Below are 20,368 nucleotides of genomic sequence, written 5' to 3'. Positions count from 1 at the left end.
GTGACCCAAGAACATTTCCTGGTTAAGGTATTTGAGTTTTACATACCTACTATACAAATTATAACATGCAGATGGAGTTACATATTTATAATGCCTGTTTCCCCAACTTAGTGCAAAGATTTATTCCCTATCAAAGGGAATTAAAAACACTTAAGGAGCTGCCACTGTAACTCTGATTTTGGTTGCCTTCATTAAACAATCATTTCCCTCCCATACGATGTGGCAGGGTGTATTAAGGAGACATAAAGAGTGTGTGAGCAGCAGGAGTTAATTAAACAGGACAGTGGATAACCTTTGGTAAATATCATTGTGACCTCACAATTCCATTCATAATCTGGTGGTTTTAGGATATTCTCTTGGATTTCTGAGTGGTCAGAAGTATTGTGAAACTGTGAAATAACAATTCTATCACTTATTTAGCTGTGGGAAACAGTTGCATTATTTTGCTATAAATAAATTCTACTGCGTATTGGAAGTAATAGTCGAAGGTATACTGCAGTGTTTAACCTTAAACCACACAAGCACTTCCAGAAATCTTCTGTTACCCAGAAAGCATATCGCCTCTGACAGCGAAGGTAAAATACAGATAAGAAGCAGAGGATTTATGATGGCTCAAGTGTGGATAGAAATACCTATGGTTTTTCTTAAATGGAAAAAAACACACCTTAGACACTGCAATATGTGTTTACAACAAACTTTGAGCAAAAATCAAACATTTTAAAGCTTGCACTTATTACGGCTCCACAGATGTGGGCAGGCGGTTTTTAAGACTATAAGGAGAGCCCTGCTGGGTCAGGAATCTAGTCCAACATCCTGTTTTAACAGTGGCCAACCAGATGCCTTGTGGGGGGCAAGGCGAGAGAGCATGTCTCTCATAGAATCATAGAGTTGGAAGGGACCACGAGGGTCATCTAGTCCAACCCCATGTAGTGCAGGAATATTTTGCCCAGTGTGGGGTTCAAGCCCACAACCCTGAGATTAAGAGTCTCATGCTCTGCCGACTGAGCCATCTCAGCTGAAGGAGGGACCGTTTAAGTGAAAGAGACAGTTGGCTTCTTTTGTTGTTGAAATGTTTTATGAAGCCACTGCAAGAAGAAGGGGGGGGAATGTACTGGAAAGTTGACAGAAGGCCAAAAATATTAATATACTAGAACACAGTGAACTTTTTGCATGCTGTAAATATTTTCTCAGACTCTCAAATATAGCCAGGAAGTGTGTTCAGTTTTTCTCTCCTACATCATCTAGAAGAAGTGAATTAACACACAGCCCATCCTTCTCCACAAACCATCTTGTAAGATATTGTTATGTGTTATATTTGAATATTGCTCTTCGCTTAGGCGTTTAAGCAGCAAAACATCCAGGTGATTTGAGAAATAGTTATTTGGGCATATGGCTGTCTACTGAGGTTCACCACTAAGGAAGGATCTGAACCTGCAATTTCCTGTGACCAAGCAACCAGTACAGTGGTACCTCGGGTTAAGTACTTAATTCGTTCTGGAGGTCCGTACTTAACCTGAAACTGTTCTTAACCTGAAGCACGACTTTAGCTAATGGGGCCTCCTGCTGCTGCTGCACTGCTGGAGTATGATTTCTGTTCTCATCCTGAAGCAAAGTTCTTAACCTGAAGCACTACTTCTGGGTTAGCGGAGTCTGTAACCTGAAGCGTATCTAACCTGAAGCCTATGTAACCCGAGGTACCACTGTACTGTACACCATATACTTTCAGATATCAATGTTCACTGGAAGATTTTGAAACCTGAAGGATGTTAAAAGTCTCAAAGCACAGGGGTGTTTTCACACACAGCACTAAAGCAGTTTTTTCCTGCATTCCGTACTGCGACTGCGAATTAGCTTAAGAAAGCAATCGATTGCAGAAATGTCCACAAACAGCACAAATGCACTATATGTGCAATCCTGCACCTTAAAATAACAGTGTCTGCCAAAAAACTGCCCCTGACCCCTACAGGAAACTTTTGCTTTGTTTGGACCATGCCTGATCTAAAGAGGCTAGTAATCTGAATTAGGAAAATTTATTTATATATGGTTGTTGTTTGTTTTTTTAAAAAAAAGCATTTCTAAACCACTCAGTGTTTTAAGACTCTCTAAGTGGGATACGCTGTGTACATTGTACAATACAGAAACAATAAACATTTTTTTTTAAAAAAAAAATACTTAACTAGAAGCAGAAATTGTAGAAAGATTTTGACAGGTTTTTCTGGGTGGGGTCAAAAGAAAATAATTTAAAACAACTGCTGTTGAGACATTTCATTCCGAATCTGCTAGACAGAGCTAAACAGAGGTGGATGTGAGTTTCAGCGTTCTTGCGCTCCGCGCGATCCTGTCTCCACCTCTGGTGGCCGAGCGCGCAAACCATCCATCTCTGCCCTGGCAGGCGGATGCAGCGCCTCCTCCCTCCGCCCCTCCCGCGGCATTCCTCAGCCGTCTCCTAGCAACGCGATGCAGCAGCAAGCGGGGTTATCTCCGGCTCGGAGGTGGCTCGCTGGCTGGAGCCCGGCTGCTAGCAACGCCCGCCCTCTGCCCAGCCGCCAGGGGGCGCTAGACCGGGGGAGCTAGTCCGGGATGACGCAGAAGAGCAAACTCAACTTCGTGGCTGAAAACCAGATCTGGTACAGTCCTTGCTTCTTCGCCTTACCCCACCCACCGTCTCTTCCCACCCCCCACCCATTCCTCCTGCCCGGGGTACAGCCTGCCTGGGATAGCCAGCAACATGACCTCTCTGAAGTCTAGCTCCTAATGCTGAAAGCGCTCTCTCTCTCTCTCTCTCACACACACACACACACAGAGAGAGAGGACCCAGTTACAGGCATTCCTAATAATAATGATGATGATGATGATGATGATAATAATAAAAGGCACTTGTTTGCCTTGCAAGACCCTTCCATCACCCCCACTGTCCATTGCTATAATGAAAGAGAGAAAGAAAGAAAGAGAGAGAGGGGGGGAGTCATAGAATCACAGAGTTGGAAGGGAGCCTGAGAATCTTCTTGTCTAACCCCATAAAAAAGGTAAAGGGACCCCTGAGGTCCAGTTGTGCCCAACTCTGGGGTTGCGGTGCTCATCTCGCTTTATTGGCCAAGGGAGCCGGCGTACAGCTTCCAGGTCATGTGGCCAGCATGACTAAGCTGCATCTGGTGAACCAGAGCAGTGCACGGAAACGCCGTTTGCCTTCCCGCTGGAGCGGTACCTTTTTATCTACTTGCACTTTGACGTGCTTTCGAACTGCTAGGTTGGCAGGAGCAGGGACCGAGCAACGGGAGCTCACCCCATCACAGGGATTCGAACCACTGACCTTCTGATTGGCAAATCCTGGGCTCTGTGGTTTAACCCACAGCGCCACCCGCGTCCCTAGTCCAACCCCCTAGAATTCAGGAATATGCAGCTGTCCCATTTGGGGATCGAACCTGCAACCTTGGCATTATCAGCACCACACTCTGAGCAACTTTGAGTTGGGTGGTTGTCAGTTGCGAAGTGGTGGACTGAAGCCCCTCTTTTGTCTGTCCCCCCTGGAATAGACAGACAGAGTCTGGGCAACTGAAGCTATCGTACAAACTTTTCTGCCCCACAGTGCCAAATTTTAAATCAATCACTAGAGCCATTTTCTTGTTACAATGGTGGGATGTGATTTCGCCAATATGCCCTCAACAATAGGGCCGCCGCCGCCCTATAATAGTTCATAGCTCAGGAAATGTGATATTTCCTCTTCCCTGGCCTCCAGCTTGTGTCTCTTATTGCAGTTGTGATTTCTGCGTGGAATGTGGTTGCACAAGTGTTAATGGGCACCTGCTGGTTGTTGCCTGTTGTATTTTAAGTCATGGTGACATGACCACTCCCGACGCCTCAGGTGTGCCATTTCTGTGAACTTTTAATGTCCTATTTCCCCTGTTCTACAGTATTTAGTCCATGGTGCTTTCGTTTTGTTTCTTAAACAAAGCTAAGAAACATCCTACCTCCTTCAGGAACATTTTTAAAAACATTTTTCAATAGCCCTGTTGACAGAGCAAAAACATAATCAAAGTGCCCATCCTGTCCAAAAGTTGTGTGACATTGGCTAGAGCACCACCACAATCCAATACATGGGTGCTGGATCAGAGCTGTTTTAAAGTAAGGATCTTAACTGAGGATAAAAACCAGGCTACTTCTTCTTTTTTAACCATCTGGAAGCCCGTCCTTTACCACATACAGACGGGCAAAAGGGAGTAAGGGATACAATCAATGTGTTTATAGACTGGCTTACAAGCGGAGTGGTAGCCATTAAGCGGTCAGCCCCGTCTATTTGTTCAATATCGTTTATGTTCTCTCGGGTGTGAAAGGCGAAAACTAAAATGTAATCCTAAACTGAACAACGGAATAGGAGAGCAAGGTGTTGCGTTCCGCAGATGATCAGAATTGCTTCATAACAAGGCTCTTAAAACTGCAGCCTAAGCTCCTTCTACGGTACAGTCCACCGCTCAGTGAAATCAAAGTACATTAAAGGCAAGAGTCTCACTCCAAGTACTGCATCTTAACTGCCTCGTGGGTCACGCTGTTAACAACTTAAGAGGACAAGGTTACAATCTGCAGATCACTTATTCCAAAACAATGGCTTGATATAATTACTGTAGAGTAAATAAAGTTGTGGGTTGCTGCAGGGTTTAGTTGTTTCTTCTATTTATTTATTTTTTTAAAAAAAAGTCCTTGAGAAGGACTTACTCAGTAAAATAAGCCAACTTGTTCCTTATTCCTTTAACTAGCAAAATGCATCATTCTGTTGGGTAGAGATGAGTGTGCACAGAGAAAAAAGCTTAGGCATTTCAAGGACCCAGCTGGCAACCTGGCTCTATGCAGGGAAACACACTGTGTTCCTTTGTCCACCTAAGGTTAGAAGTGTGGGGCAGGTTTTACTCTCCACTGGCGCTGTGGGTTAAACCACAGAGCCTAGGACTTGCTGATCAGAAGGTCGGTGGTTCGAATCCCCGCGACGGGGTGAGCTCCCATTGCTCGGTCCCAGCTCCTGCCAACCTAGCAGTTTGAAAGCACGTCAAAGTGCAAGTAGATAAATAGGTACCGCTCCGGCGGGAAGGTAAACAGCGTTTCCGTGCACTGCTCTGGTTCACCAGTAGCAGCTTAGTCATGCTGGCCACATGACATGGAAGCTGTACTCCGGCTCCCTCGGCCAATAAAGCGAGATGAGCGCCGCAACCCCAGAGTCGGCCACGACTGGACCTAATGGTCAGTGGTCCCTTTACCTTTACCTATTCAGTATTTTACTACTCTCCATGGGGACGAATGGCAGGATTATGGAGGAGAGTCAAGGAGAGCCCCGAGGGGCACAAATAGATTAGGGCTGTATTTTCTCTCTCGTCCTAACTGCACCCTTCCTCAAACCCACCAGTGATCATTTCGGCAAGCGTACCCAGACAAGCAATTTAGTTATGTAGATCTGAGCTGTGTTCAGCATTGCGTTATGCAAATTATTCAGATGGCACAAGGATTTCTCCTTGCGCAATTGAACAATCTCCCCCCTCTCATCCCCTCAAACAGTCCATCTGTTTTAGGGGTTCCCTCAACTCTCTGGAGCAGATTTGGGGAATGGGGAAAGGTGTGTCAGTTTAGTTGAACACAGTTCTGTGCTTCTGAACTTCTTGCTGATTTTATTTGTATTCTGTTGATAGTTTTATTATGTACACTGCTTTGAGAGTTTTCTGATTCAGCGGTCTATAAATCTTTCTCAATAAATAAAATAAATAACCATATAATAATAATAATAAAATAATTTTATTTATATCCCGCCCTCTCCAGCCGAAGCCAGGCTCAGAGTGGCTAACAACAATAAAAGTAATACAGCATTCTAAAATCAATTCATTCTAAAATCAATTCAAAATCAAATTAATGGCAACCATTGGACTAGAGTTCTGTGAGGATTACCAGAGGAGGGGGTCAGACTATGCCTTGGCCAAAGGCCTGGTGGAACAGCTCTGTCTTGCAGGCCATGTGGAAAGATGTCAAGTCCTGCAGTGCCCTAGTCTCTTGCAACAGAGTGTTCCACCAGATCGGGGCCACAGCCAAAAAAGCCCTGGCTCTAGTTGAGGCCAGCCTAACCTCCCTGTGGCCCGGGACCTCCAAGATATTTTTGTTTGAAGACCATAAGGTCCTCCATGGGATATACCAGGAGAAGCGGTCCCGTAGGTATGAGGGTCCTAGGCTATATAGGGCTTTAAAGGTTAAAACCAGCACCTTAAACCTGATCCTGTACTCCACCGGAAGCCAGTGCAGCTGGTATAGCACAGGGTGAATGTGAATATAGCTTCCCTCTTAGATTCAGTCTTTTGGGCATGCTAGAATGTGGTGGGAATTGGCTATTTTTAAATAAACAGATCTATTCTAGAAGGTGCCAAAGGAGGGCAGAAGGGCGAGTAGTAGCCCCACCACAAATAAGGAGTTTCCCCCCTACTATCTCAATTTCTGCACTCCTGTCATAAGCACATGCTGTTAGTTTTCTTTCTCATCCACCCACAAATATTCTTCCCTCTTCTGTGACACCCTTCCCCCTGGAAGATTTTTGTGATGCTACCACTGCTTTTCAGAGACGGTGATTAATTTAATAATACTAATAATATGCTGCCCATCTGACAGGGTTGCCCAAGCCACTCTGGGTGGCTTCCAGCATATACAAAAAGCACAATAAAACATTAAATATAATACACTTCCCTCTACAGGGCTGCCTTCAGATGTCTTCTAAAGGCTGTATAGTTCCTTATCTTCTTGACACCTGATGGGAGGGCATTCCACAGGGTGGGCGCCACTACCGAGAAGGCCCTCTGCCTGGTTCCCTGTAACCTCGCAGGGAGGGAACCACCAGAAGGCCCTCGGAGCTGGACCTCAGTGTCCAGGCTGAACGATGGAGGTGGAGACACTTCTTCGGGTATACAGGGCCAAGGCCGTTTAGGGCGCTTTTAAGACCCATTCAAAATATTTTTGCCAGTGGCTTTCCTTATGCAGGAAGCTAGAGGATTCTTTATGTTAAGGGCTTACTCACACTTCTATTTGTCCCATGATTTTTAGGCATGGATCCGAGAGGTTTTTCTTTTGTCCCACCGCTTTCCCCAGGAAGCTCCACTGTTTACTGATCTGTGGATTAGGGTTTGTTCCAATTCAGTGGTAAAAACCATGGATTTTCCTGGGTAAAGCAGTGGGACAAATGAAAAACCCCTCAAACCCAGGCCTAGAAATCACAGGGCAAGCAGAAGAAAACAGAAGTCTGGATGAGCTTAAGACTGTTTCGTAAATCCTTTTAAAACATTTCTTCTGTATCTGCATCAGGAAGGATCACGTTGAAACTGAAAACATAGCTGCAAGGAGATGGCCCCAACGGTGGGGGTTTATGTTAACACCAGTGGAAGAGGTAAAAATTTTGTGTTTGTGTGTGTGTGTGTGTGTGACATTTATCCATGAAGGGCAGTTTGTTCCAGTTCTTAATCCCATTTCATAACCTGCATTGAACAAGAATCACCTTCTTGCAGAAACATGAGGATATGGTCTTGTTTTAAAAGCTGCTTTAGTGCTGTGTGTGTAAACACCCCTGTGCTTTGAGACTTTTAACATCCTTCAGGTTTCAAAATCTTACAGTGAACATTGATATCTGAAAGTATATGGTGTACAGTACAGTGGTACCTCGGGTTACATACGCTTCAGGTTACATACGCTTCAGGTTACAAACTCCACTAACCCAGAAATAGTGCTTCAGGTTAAGAACTTTGCTTCAGGATGAGAACAGAAATCGGGCTCTGGTGGCACGGCAGCAGCAGGAGGGCCCATTAGCTAAAGTGGTACTTCAGGTTAAGAACAGTTTCAGGTTAAGTACAGACCTCCGGAACGAATTAAGTACTTAACCCGAGGTACCACTGTACATCTCTCCTTATGGCCCTAGAATGAAACCCTAACCATCAATTATTTGTTGTTGGGAGGACAGTTTAAGAGTGTGTGTGTGTGTGTATTCAAAGATATACAAAAATGCATACCCACCACAAAATGTACTGAGATCAATCAACTACTTTGTCTAAAAGAGAACAAAGCCAGAAGGAAGAAAAGACAAGGAAAGGAAAGGAGAAACCTTAAAGAAAGAGAAAGCGAGAGAAAAGGGAAAGAAAGAAAAAAACTAAAAAATAAAATAGAGAAGGAAAAAAATAAAAGGATTTCCAGCTTTTTGTCCTGCAGCTACATATGATATTCATTCCTTAACATCCAACCATTCTCCCTTCTACAAACCAGCATTTTTTTCAGTCTTCAAATCCAGATATTTCAAGTTCCTTTTCTCTTTCTCGCAAAAAATCCACAATAAATTTCCAGTCCATAACAAATGACTGGAGTGCTGTTGATTATTTGTTCTTGGAAGGGATTGCCAAAAGTTGAGAGCACTTATCCGTCCTTCAGATTCAGTTGCTAGCCTTAAAATGAGAATTAGTTCTCCATATGGAGCAATGGATTTCAAAAGCATCCAAAGCTATATAATAAATAGGCTTATATCTGAAGTCAAGTACAAGGTCATTAGCTACTGCTATGATGGAAACAGCATAAATATCTAGATAGATATGAGTTGTTACAATGTTATCCCAATGCATGGCTCAGTGTGAAGTACCCATTTAATTGTATTGCATTTTCCTTCTATTTTTAGTTGTTAAAAGATGAAAAGAAGCCACCCGCCAAACCTAAGATCCCACTTCCAGAACACTTACAAATTCATCCTGTGACACCGGTGGAAACATATATTAAGGTTAGGCAATAGTCGCACAGTCTTAAATGGCACCACAGTTTCAAAAAAATTATTTTGAAAGAAAAAAGAAATGCCTGTGCTGGTAGATATAGCCTTGAACATTCCTCATCAGTTGTTCTACAATGACTTGGTACGCAGGTGGCACTGTGGTCTAAACCACTGAGCCTCTTGGGCTTGCTGATCAGAAGGTCGGTGGTTCGAATCCCTGAGACGGTGGTGTGAGCTCCCATTGCTCTGTCCCAGCTCCTGCCAACCTAGCAGTTCAAAAGCACACCAGTGCAAGTAGATAAATAGGTACTGCTATGGTGGGAAGGTAAATGGCATTTCTATGCACTCTGGCACTCATCACGGTGTCCCATTGCGCCAGAAGTGATTCAGTCGTGCTGGCCACATGACCCTGAAAGCTGTCTGTCGACAAATGCTGGCTCCCTTGGCCTGAAAGCGAGATGAGCAGCGCAACCCAATAGTCGCCTTTGGCTGGACTTAACTGTCCAGGGGTCCTTTGCCTTTCCCTTCTACAATGGCTGGTCTTTCAATAAAGATGAGAGTAAATGGTGCTGGAATCCTGAGGGCTACTTTGAAAGGACAACTTAAGACAGGAAGTCTTCTTTGGATGTTCTGCTGAGCAAATGTTTTGTTGTCTTGCAATACAGTGGCCCTGCTGCAGGACAGGAAAGTTATATATCAGGTTAGTTATCTCATCTCTGCAAGTGTTCAATGCACAGATCAAAATCCAGAATTATCTTATGTTCCAGGAGCACACAAAAACCACTTTCATGAGAGATGTTTAAACTTTGAATGCCCCGCTTTTCCATACGGATATCAGGCCAACCACATAAGATTTATGATCTTGAGAAGACATACTTACAGTTTTCTAATAAAAGCTAGACCCTTTCAGTAGCAGGGGAATCCAGATGGTACATTATTCTGAGGCAAGGGTAACAAACTGGAGGTCTTAGAATCTTGATGCGGACCAGCGAACAATTTCATGTAGTCTCTGTAAGCTTCCTACCAAATTAGTTTGGGTAAAGGAATTTGGATTGGCAAGAAAAAATAATAATAATTCAGATGTTCTGAGAGAGTCTACAAATTAACATGGCATCTCTTTGGGTCTGTATGCAATGCCCTTTGTAATGTCCAAGCCGCCATGTGCTGCATATATGTTTGTGAATCCCCAGTTGTTAATTAAATTGACTGTACTATAGCGCATGAATGGGTTGATGATCTCCATCTTCATGACTGCATCGTTCATGGGACAAGAGAAATGTGCACAGCTGGCTCAATCATCCAGCCCAGTGTTCTTCAGTCTTGTATCTGCAGATGTAGGGCACCATCGCTGGCCATTGGCTAAGCTGGCTGGGGATGGTTGGAAACGTAGCCCAACAATGTCCGAGGACTCAAACTTGAAAGACCGCTGAGTCAGTGGTGCAGGAAGTTTCTTTTTTAAAAAAAGTTTTTATTGTTAAAATAATTCAGCATTAATACACACATATTGTGAATATACAAACATACATTTCATACAATCCTTAAAAGTGTTCCAACATACCTACACTCAATCCCACAAATAATTCCATTTCCCATCACCACCCACCACCCCTCACCCCTTTGTGTTAGATTTCCTAACCTTTGTGTTAGATTTCCAGTCTACTCAATTGCAATTTCTTTCCACTTCTATTACTTTCTTTCACACACCTTTAACCTAATTTCAAGCTTCTTTTTCTATTACACATTGTTATCCATCTTATTTAGTATTTCGGTATTTAAAACGGAACTTGTTCTAACAGGAGTTCTGATTTTTCAATATGGTTTTGCAAGTATCCTTTAAACACCTTCCAGTCCCTGTCTGCCTTCTCTTTTGAGATCCTTCCAATTTCTCCCATTATTTTGGATATATTGTAGTACTCCAATAATTTGGCAAGCCACTCTATTTTTGTCTGTATAATACCACTTTTCAAACAATTTAGGCAAACAATATATAACGAAATGAAAAAAATGTTCAGATATTCATTTAGGAAAACACCAGAAGGTTTTCTGTTGGGAATAGTACCAGGAAGTCTAAAGGAAGAAGACAAGACATTATATTTATAGGCAACAGTAGCCACAAGGCTATTGATTGCGAAAAATTGGAAAAGAGTAAGTTTCTATACGTAACCTGTTTTGCTCCGTAGGCATACTGCATTACAGCACCTTTGAACTGCGGGCCTGTCAGATATGGAAGTCAGGAACTAAACCTGGCAGGTGTGCTACTTTCAAGTCGTGGCTTGCCCGTCAGGAGAAAAGTTAGTGGGTGACTATGTGGAGGAGAACCAGTTCTGGTGTAAGTAGTTAGTGTCTGATTAGGAGCAGGGAGGTTCAGGGTTCAGATCCCCACTCAGCCATGAATCCTGCTGAGGGAACCTTGGGCCAATTGCTGCCTCTCAGCCTAACTTCTCTCACAGAGTGGTTGTGATGATGAAATATGGAGCCTGTATGAGCACTTTGGAGGAAAAGAGGGATAAAAGGTAATCAATCAATCAATCAATCAATAAGCAAACAAGCAAGAATTTAAACACCTGGGGCTTGAAATTCCAGTTTGCTCTCCCACTTGAAAATGAAAAACCACTTGCATGGTGAGGCCCCGGGCCCCGCAGTTCCCACAGAAATGAAAACACAAACACAAATATGTTGGGTTAATGGGATAAATTAGGCCACAACTTTATTGGTTACAGATTTGGCAATTGGGTGAAGCATGACTATATCCTGACTCCTGCCTGTCTGCAGGAAGTGTAGAAAGGGTCAACCACCGATAGGGGGAGCCCTATGATACACATCAATTAAGAGCTCCCCCAGGGTCACCCATGGGGTTGTGGCATGGCCCCAGCCCACGCCCAGGCTTCGGACAGGAACCACACCCCCGGATCCCCTTAACAGGATACCCTTAGCGTGGAGGGGCAGGTGCAGGCAACAACCTCCCCTCCCATAACAAGGTTTATCCAATGCCTATTGTGACGATTGCCACTAGGTAGGTGAAAACCAAATGGCTCTAGCCAATTTGCCAAGTGGAAATATTCCTACCCAGCCCCAACAACCAGGCGACCGACATTAGTCAAGGAATGCAAGAAAGAGGGTGAGTGGGCTGGGAGATCCACCGAAGTAGACTAAAGGTGGCTACCCTCCCCCCCCCCGCCAGCCGTGCTGTGGTTGAAATGGTAAGTAGCCACGCCCCCTGGCTAACCCGATTGGTCAGTCGGGGGGCGTGATGTGGCTGGGCATCCTAGTGACATGGGCAGCATCCCTCTGCGAGTAACTGAGGTCCCAGAACTCCTCCCGCAGTGCAGCTCCTGCCCCCGAAAAAGCGGAGCTGTCTTATCTATTATTCCCAATGGGTTGGGCAAGGAATCCTTGACCAGACTCTTCCTACTGCCTCTGTGTGTCTGTCATGCAGCATGGAAGCAGGAGGATATAATTGCTTCCTTTGTTTGGCTCTGTGGGTGGTGCGTATGGCCGTGAAAGAAAGGAAAGAAAGAAGAGGCAGTCGGTTCAAAGGATGTCCTCCGCCTAGATATCGCAAACGTTTCCCAGTCTTGGCTGAGGAACAAAGCAGAAGGGCTCTGGCAACAGAACAGAAAGAGAAACATTGCTTTCTCGCTGTGCATCTCTCCAATGGATAAGCCCCCAGATGTTAAAGGGATACGTGGAAGGCCCTTTCCATGTGCCTTGTGGGGTGGTTTAATCAAAGCAAGCGCAGAAGCCAAGGCTGATACGGCGCTTCAGTCTTTTCCCTCCCCTCCCCTAGCTAGATTAGTTCCTTATTAACCAGGTTCATTTATAGCAACTACAGGTAGGTAGGTAGGTAGGTAGCTGTGTTGGTGTGGCGCAGTCAAAATAAATAAAAAATTGTCCAGTAGCACCTTAGAGACCAACTAAGTTTGTTCTGGGTATAAGCTGAAAAAGTGTGCACGCACACAAAAGCTTATAGAGTAGTACCTCAGGTTAAGAACTTAATTCGTTCTGGAGGTCTGTTCCTAACCTGAAACTGTTCTGAACCTGAAGGACCACTTTAGCTAATGGAGCCTCCTGCTGCTGCCGCGCCGCCGCTGCACGATTTCTGTTCTCATCCTGAAGCAAAGTTCTTAACCCGAGGTACTATTTCTGGGTTAGCGAAGTCTGTAACCTGAAGCGTCTGTAACCTGAAGCATCTGTAACCCGAGGTACCACTGTACCCACAACAAACTTAGTTGGTCTCTAAGGTGCTACTGAACAGTTTTTTATTTATTACAGATTGAAAGCTTTTACAAAAAGTTTCTTTCTGCAAAAAAAAAAAAAAACCCTGGTCACTAATATTTCTTACATTTGTCCTGAAAACTCTTCCCCTCCTCCAGCCCAATGTACATAATGTGTGTTTAATAGAGAGGTGGATAATCTTTTTTTAGAGCTACATTGATGGTTAGCCAACCCTTGGAAGACTGCACGTCTTCTGCATATGCACACACAGATTTGAACCTCTGTACCCGGTTTCCTGCTACTAATGTTTTCAGAGAATATTTTGTTGCTGCTCTTTGATGCCAAGGGAGTCAAAAGTGTGCTAAAGAAGGATAAGGATCTTGCAGAGAAGTTGGATGAATTATTTGCATCTGTCTTCACAGCATATCCTTCAAGTGTCCTGATTTCCCAGGACTTCCTGAGACTACAGAAGCTATCCCAGTTTCTGATTTGACCCCAAAATGTCCTATTTCCCCCCTCCAGCACCACCACTGCAGAGCTCGGGGAGGAGGAAGAGACAGCACTTGTTGGCGCTTGCAGTAATGTTGTGTTTGCATGGGACTCAGCTAGCTCCCACGAGAGCATGACACCCAAAGACACGCAAGAACGCAGCACACAAAAACACGCATCCCGATTTTCAACAGTGGAATGTTGGAGGGCATCAAAGTGCATATCTCTGAGCCTAAACGAACTTTCACAGGGCAGGAGTCTGAGGAACTGAGGCGGGCAGTGATGGTGAGAGATGAAGTTTTAGACCTAATAGACAAGATAGGTAAATGTAAAGGGACCCCTGACCATTAGGTCCAGTCATGGCCGACTCTGGGGTTGCGGCGCTCATCTTGCTTTATTGGCCAAGGGAGCCGGCGTACAGCTTCCAGGTCATGTGGCCAGCATGACTAAACCGCTTCTGGCGAACCAGAGCAGCACACGAAAACACCGTTTACCTTCCCGCCGGAGCGGTACCTATTTATCTACTTGCACTTTGACGTGCTTTCAAACTGCTAGGTTGGCAGGAGCAGGGACCGAAGAACAGGAGCTCATCCCGTTGCGGGGATTCGAACCGCCAACCTTCTGATCGGCAAGTCCTAGGCTCTGTGGTTTAACCACGCGTCCCAATAGACAAAATAGAAACTGACAAATTGCTGGATCTGAATGGCCTCCACGCAAGAGTTCTTGAAGAACTCAAATGTGAAGTTTGCTGATCTTCTTTTAAAAAGATATATTATATGGCTTGTCTCTGAAACCAGCCTCTATACCTGAGGACAGGAAAGTAGCCAATGTAACACCAATTTTTGAAAGGGGATCCTGGAAATTTCAGGCCACTTGGCTTGTCATCTATCCCGGGAAAATTGGTGGAAAGTATTATTAAAGATAAAATAGCCAAGCATATAGAAGAACAAGCCTTGCTTTACTAATTCTCCATGTTTGGAGGCACTTGCTGGAAATCCTAGGAGGGAACAGTGTTGTTGTGCTGAGATCCTCCTTGTGGGCTTTCTATGGGCATCTGGTGGACCACTGTGAGAACAGGATGCTGGCCTAGATGGGCCACTGACCTCTTTCAGCTAGGCTATTTGTGTGTTTTTATATTATTTTCTTAGCTTCTGGTGTAGTTTGTCCAGGGAGAAACCGTAATCCCAGGTTCAAACACCCCACTAAAGCCAATGTTTGTGGTTTGTTGCACATGCTGGGGGGGAAGAACCAGGCCATTCTTTGCAGTAAATAATTAACCATGGCTTACCACAATGTGCGGACGCAGCCACTATCTTCTTGCTTCCACATAAATGTTAACAGCTGCCCTGAAGAGTCAGGAAGAATGTTTTAACCTTTGAAAGGTTAGTCTTCATACATACATTTTTGCAGGGCTGTGATATAAATCTGATTTATTGTTGGTGTGGTCTTCTTTTTTTCATATTGTTATATTTTTACGTGTTACATATATTTATGGGGTTGATCTTCATGAAGAGCGGGTTATACATTACCTATTCACATATACATAGACTAGTTAAATATTTACCTTTAGGGTTAAACGCATTACTGTTTCTCTACTTCTTTAAGAACTAGTTCTGATCCCCCTGAGGGTCACAACTGACTTGTACAAACAGATTTCCAATGGGTTAATGGCTACAACTTCATGCCCACAAGGCAACTGCGGGGTCACATGCAGACACACTCCCTCCATGTTGTGGGTAAACTCAATGTTTCCCCCCACCCACCCCCAATCTAGTACTTGTTTGGACCGGAAGAGAAGGCATCATATTGTGTTTGCAAGACTTCTGTATCAGGGGGCACCATTGCATTTCACGCTCTTACGAAAGAAACTTTTTTCATCTTGGCATTCCTTAAAGCAGCTGCCGTCCTCCGTGGGACAGACTCTTCCTCAGCAACTGTGTGGCTTTCAAGTGTCGCCTTCTCACTAGTGGCACTGAGGAGGCCTTTTTGTTCCTCACACGGGGAGTATTTGAACTTGGAGTTGTGATTTTGCTTAATGTAGCATATACCGTGTGAAAGAGCCATAGTTAACTCTAATGGTGGTCCCCCTGGAAATGTTAGCAATTAAATATGAATCATCTGGAGGTGGTTGCACATTGCCAAACTCCCCCCCTCCCCAACCCCCCCCCTGTATCCCGTCTTTTCATCTTGCAGAAGAAAACAGTTGTAATGGTATATTCCAAAGAGCGCAAGAACATTTAAGTGTTAACGTGTGCATAAGGCAGACATGGGAAATCCATATTGATTTAAGTTTCTTCTGTAAAAGTGGCATTAAACTAAACACTCTTCCAATTAATTCAGCACTTTGCAGAATTAAATCCCATCGTTGTCAGAAATATAGTCTCAGCTGCTTTGTAGGGGCTTTTATTTAAATCTTCGGGGGCTGTCAGTATTCTTTTATTTATGTGGAACAGTTTGTTTTGAGTATAAACTAGTAGGAACTGCAGCAAAATTTTGCACCATGGGGTGCTTCTATTTAGGGTTTCAGAGAACCAGCTGGGTCTTTTTTTCAGGTAGCTGAATTTCATTCCATCTCCTCCCTGGCTTTCTGGTTTTCTTCATCTCAGCAATCCATCTGACTTCTACATCCACTGAACATGCTCAAATCTTCCTTGGGCTATTCTGTAGATAGTCCCTCCCTTGATATTTCCCCCCACCACCATTATAATTTTTTGTAAGAATGCAGACCTTAAGATTCCCCACCTGCCGATGCCCACCATCTTGTGTGAGAGCAGCCGCCATTTTGGCTGCAGAAAAATCCACGCTTGGAGAATGAGTTCACTGCAGTTGGGGTAAGGACAAAGAAATAGACAAAGTTCTACCCAAATATGTGGATTGAGATGAGTACAAATCTCAAGTTGTGAGCTCATCCTTGTCCCTTTGCCAACAGAGGTGTGGTTGGCGGGGACAAGAGGCTGTGGACACACTTACCCATTGTAGCACAAATAAGTCATTTTTCTCAATACAGACTTGTGCATGCACATCCTCAACTTGCTGCTTTCAGTCTAGTGAGACTTCAGAGCCTCCCATCCACAAAGGTGGACGTGGTAAGCATTTGAGAACCCTTCCCTCGATTAGTTTGTCCACACTTTTCCTCCCTGAATGAATGAAGAAGGAAGCAGTAAATGTGATCTTGGTTTATGCCCACCTACAATGGCACTGGGCAGGTGTGGACACAGGCCTCATTGTTGGGCCCATCTCCATCCCTTTTCAAATGGACACATTGGGGAAGAAGGCAGAATCAGTCTGCGCTGAGCTTTTGTGCTCAGAATGAAACAAGTTGGTGGAAAAGTGCTTTTCAGGGGCAGAAGATGTGCAGTAGGTCCAGTTTTTGTGAGGGTAGACCTGTTGTGCATAGAACTTTAATAAAACTATTTACTGTTTGGTTCCACTGACCTGTTAATCATTAAGAATGTAAGAAGAGCCTCCTGGATCAGGCCAGTGGCTTTTCTAGTCCAGCATCATCCTGTTCTCACAGTAGCCAACCAGATGCCTGTGGGAAGTTTGCAAGCAGCACACTTGAGCCCAAGAGCCCTCTCCCCATCCATAGTTTCCAGCAACTCGAATTTAGAAGCATTGCTGGAGGCAGAGCAAAGCCATCTTGGCTAGTAGCCATCAATAGTCTTCTCCTCCATGAATTTGTCTAATCCTCTTTTAAAAGCATCTGAGTTGGTTAAACCAATAACATTACAGTCCAGGTAGCAAAAGCCTCAGTGTGTAATGAATGTAGAATATAATGTTGTGTGTATACCGCTACAGAGAGCCTTTCCCATTGTGGTGTCTAAACTCTGGAATCGCCTCCCAAGAGATATTGATCTGGTCTCCTTCTTTGCTTTGCTCTTCACAACATTTGATTATGACAGGCCTTCTTAGGTGTGGGGTGATACTTCCCCCCCCCCCGCCAGGCTGTTGTATCTATGTACATAACCTGCTCTTGGGACCATATGGAAAAGGCAGTTAAGAAACCAATGCATCAGTTTTACCATTGTTTGTTTTGTTTTATAGGGCTGGATTCAGCTAACAGGTCCCACAAGGGCGTACACTAGCCCAAGAGGGCTTCCCCCTCTCCTCATGCAGCTCCACTCACCCTCAGTTGGTTTTTTTGTGGGGTGGGGGATCGGAAAGACACCCAGAATAGCACGCAGGGGGAGGTGAAGGGGGAATCATTCCATCTGACAAGTGGAAATGCTTACGCTGATGGAATGATTGCCCTAAGTGCGGCATCAAATTTCTCCTAGTGTTAGGGTTATTTTGAATTTTGTAGCGCTTCCTATCGTCACTCAGAAACTGCCTTGAGTTTGGTTTGTAGCGCAGAAAGCGGGGATATATACCCAGAGAGATGGAAGGAAGAAACAATTTCAACCAGGGAAGAATGGAAAACCAAGTTGATGGACTATGCGGAAATGGCAAATTTAACTGGGGAGCTCAGAAACCAAGACGACAAGAACTTTAAAAAAACAGAAAGAGATAAATTTATAATTTATTTAGGAGACCATTGTAAACAGATGAAAACATTAGCAGAAATTTGACCACACTTGGAAAATAACAAAAACTATGGACAATTTAGATGGATAAAAAAAATTGGATAACAAACTGATACTGTTAAGTTGTGGGTGAACATATTAGACGACACAGTGATTCTTCAAACAGCTCTTGTTTATTCACAGGCCCAGAACAGAACTGGGCTGAAGGGTTCAGCCAATCTGCTTATATAGAGCTCAACTACAAAGCAACAGGAACAACTTCTGTAACTAACCAATCACTGAACGTCACTTTCAATTCCTTATTTGCATTTGTGGACCTGAGTGAAAACTATCTACAGTATCCCCCTGCTAGCCCAGGGTGAGAACTTCAGTACATAACAGATACGCAGTTGTAAACATTGTCGCTAGGACCCATGGAGGGTATGGGGGAAGTCTCGAGAATCAGACTAATCTCTTTATATGGATTCTTAATTTACAGTGGTACCTCTAGTTATGAACTTAATTCGTTCCAGAGGTCCATTCTTAACCTGAAACTGTTCTTAACTAGAGGTGTGTTTCATTAATGGGGCCTCTTGCTGCCGCTGCGCCGCCAGCACACAATTTCCGTTCTCATCCTGGGGCAAAGTTCTCAACTTGAGGTAACTCTTCCAGGTTAGCGGAGTTTGTAACCTGAAGCATTTGTAACCTGAGACGTTTGTAACTCGAGGTACCACTGTATTTTGTTATTTGTTTATACTCTTTATAATCTAATAAAAATATTTATATAAAAAAGAAAGGTGGACAGATATATATATGTATATGGCCAACTAAATAAATTGCATGCTACCTCCATTTCAGATTCACCCATCTCCTCCTGTCCCTCAGACGACACAAGGCTTCATAGGCTGGAGATCCACGGTTCCAGGTCTGGGACTTGAACGTTACTCTAAGATCATAAGCACCAAAGGTGCCTTTTACAAGGACGTGCAGTGGCCAAATGAACCAACTGACTGACTTTGTCCACCTCTGTCAGCTTCCCTCACGTTTATTTCCACCAGCTTTTCAGAGGTTCCTACTCAGTAGGAGAACATACGTCTTAAGAATGTGTTTGTCTACCATTTCAGCAGTACTTTTAAGTGAAGGTTAATGATGAGGTTATGCATGGCTTAGGGGTGTTTTATTAAAATCAGCAGTATACATCAGACAAGTGCTCGTTGGGGCTTTTTTGTAACCCAGGTGGTTCTTTGTGATGGAGGAGGAGGAGGAGGAGGAGGAGGAGGAGGAGGAGGAGGAGGAGAAGAAGAAGAAGAAGAAGAAGAAGAAGAAGAAGAAGAAGAAGAAGAAGAAGAAGAAGAAGAAGAAGCCATCCTGTTTATTCAGAATTCATCCCGATTTCCTTGCACAAAAATTACATGGTGGTTCAATCTTTAGGTCCTTATTGAGCGCTTGTTTCAGTTTGCTTGCAGGGAGGCTGAGCACTCATTCTGCATTCATCCTGATTGCTTGTAGAGTATTCTGTGTCTTCCTAGGAATTATTAATTCATCCAGCTTTTCAGTGCATTTCCTTTCCACTTTTCTAACTGCAGAAACACATCCCCCCCACATTTAAGTGGATTTGTTGCACTAGAGCAAGAGAGAACTTTAATCCACTTTAACTCCAAAAACTGCACACACTTCCTCTTTGCCCTGTGGCTAGAAAGCATGGGGCTGAGTGGTTCCTCACTGGTCCAATTTAGTCTAGGCATGGGTCCCAGCAGTTTTACCTTTGCCCTGCTGCTTTCTCCTGGAAACCCACTTTTCAGCCCTAAATCGGAGCACATGTCAATCCAGATAAAACCCAATTGATGTTTGCTCCCATTCAGCAGTAAACGGCAGGTTTTCCCAGTGGATAGCAGAGGGGTAAGTGGATGATCCCCTAAATTTGTGGTGTGCACTTGGATTGCTCCTGCAATATACTTAAGGTAAAGGGACCCATGACCATTAGGTCCAGTCGTGGCCGACTCTGGGGTTGCGGCGCTCATCTCGCTTTATTGGCCGAAGGAACCGGTGTACAGCTTCCGGGTCATGTGGCCAGCATGACTAAGCCGCTTCTGGCGAATCAGAGCAGTGCACAGAAACGCCATTTACCTTCCCGCCAGAGCGGTACCTATTTATCTACTTGCGCTTTGATGTGCTTTCGAACTGCTGGGTTAGCAGGGACAGGGACAGAGCAACGGGAGCTCACCCCGTCGTGGGGATTCGAACCGCCAACCTTCTGATCAGCAAGTCCTAGGCTCTGTGATTTAACCCACAGCGCCACCCACGTCCCACGCAATATACTTACCCCTGTTCTATTCAGCTTGCCCACATGACCTAGCACACACAGACACTGAGCCCTGCGTCTCACCAAGCAAGTTATGAATTG

General features: G+C 44.4%; 1 protein-coding gene across 1 annotated transcript; it reads left to right on the top strand.

Moving 5' to 3' along the window:
• Window positions 1–2,465: 2,465 nt before the first annotated feature.
• On the top strand, window positions 2,466–19,171 carry CIMIP1 (ciliary microtubule inner protein 1). The gene is made up of 4 exons (XM_081917400.1): window positions 2,466–2,627; window positions 7,321–7,402; window positions 8,672–8,770; window positions 18,823–19,171. Exons 1-4 carry the CDS (start codon window positions 2,581–2,583, stop codon window positions 18,976–18,978), a joined length of 384 nt encoding a protein of 127 aa, XP_081773526.1. The 5' UTR covers window positions 2,466–2,580; the 3' UTR covers window positions 18,979–19,171.
• Window positions 19,172–20,368: the final 1,197 nt, after the last annotated feature.

This window comes from Podarcis melisellensis (genome assembly GCF_964234715.1).
Source record: "Podarcis melisellensis genome assembly, chromosome: 6".
Lineage (NCBI taxonomy): Eukaryota > Metazoa > Chordata > Lepidosauria > Squamata > Lacertidae > Podarcis > Podarcis melisellensis.
The sequence above is the reverse complement of the archived record's forward strand: the minus strand, read 5'-3'. Positions and strand labels throughout refer to the sequence as shown.

Excerpts from the sequence above, each read along its gene's own strand:
- CIMIP1 (XM_081917400.1), top strand. The coding sequence starts at position 2,581 with ATGACGCAGAAGAGCAAACTCAACTTCGTGGCTGAAAACCAGATCTG. Across the intron at positions 2,628-7,320 it reads GTGGCTGAAAACCAGATCTG|GAAGGATCACGTTGAAACTG; the intron begins GTACAGTCCTTG and ends TATCTGCATCAG. Across the intron at positions 8,771-18,822 it reads CGGTGGAAACATATATTAAG|ATTCACCCATCTCCTCCTGT; the intron begins GTTAGGCAATAG and ends CCTCCATTTCAG.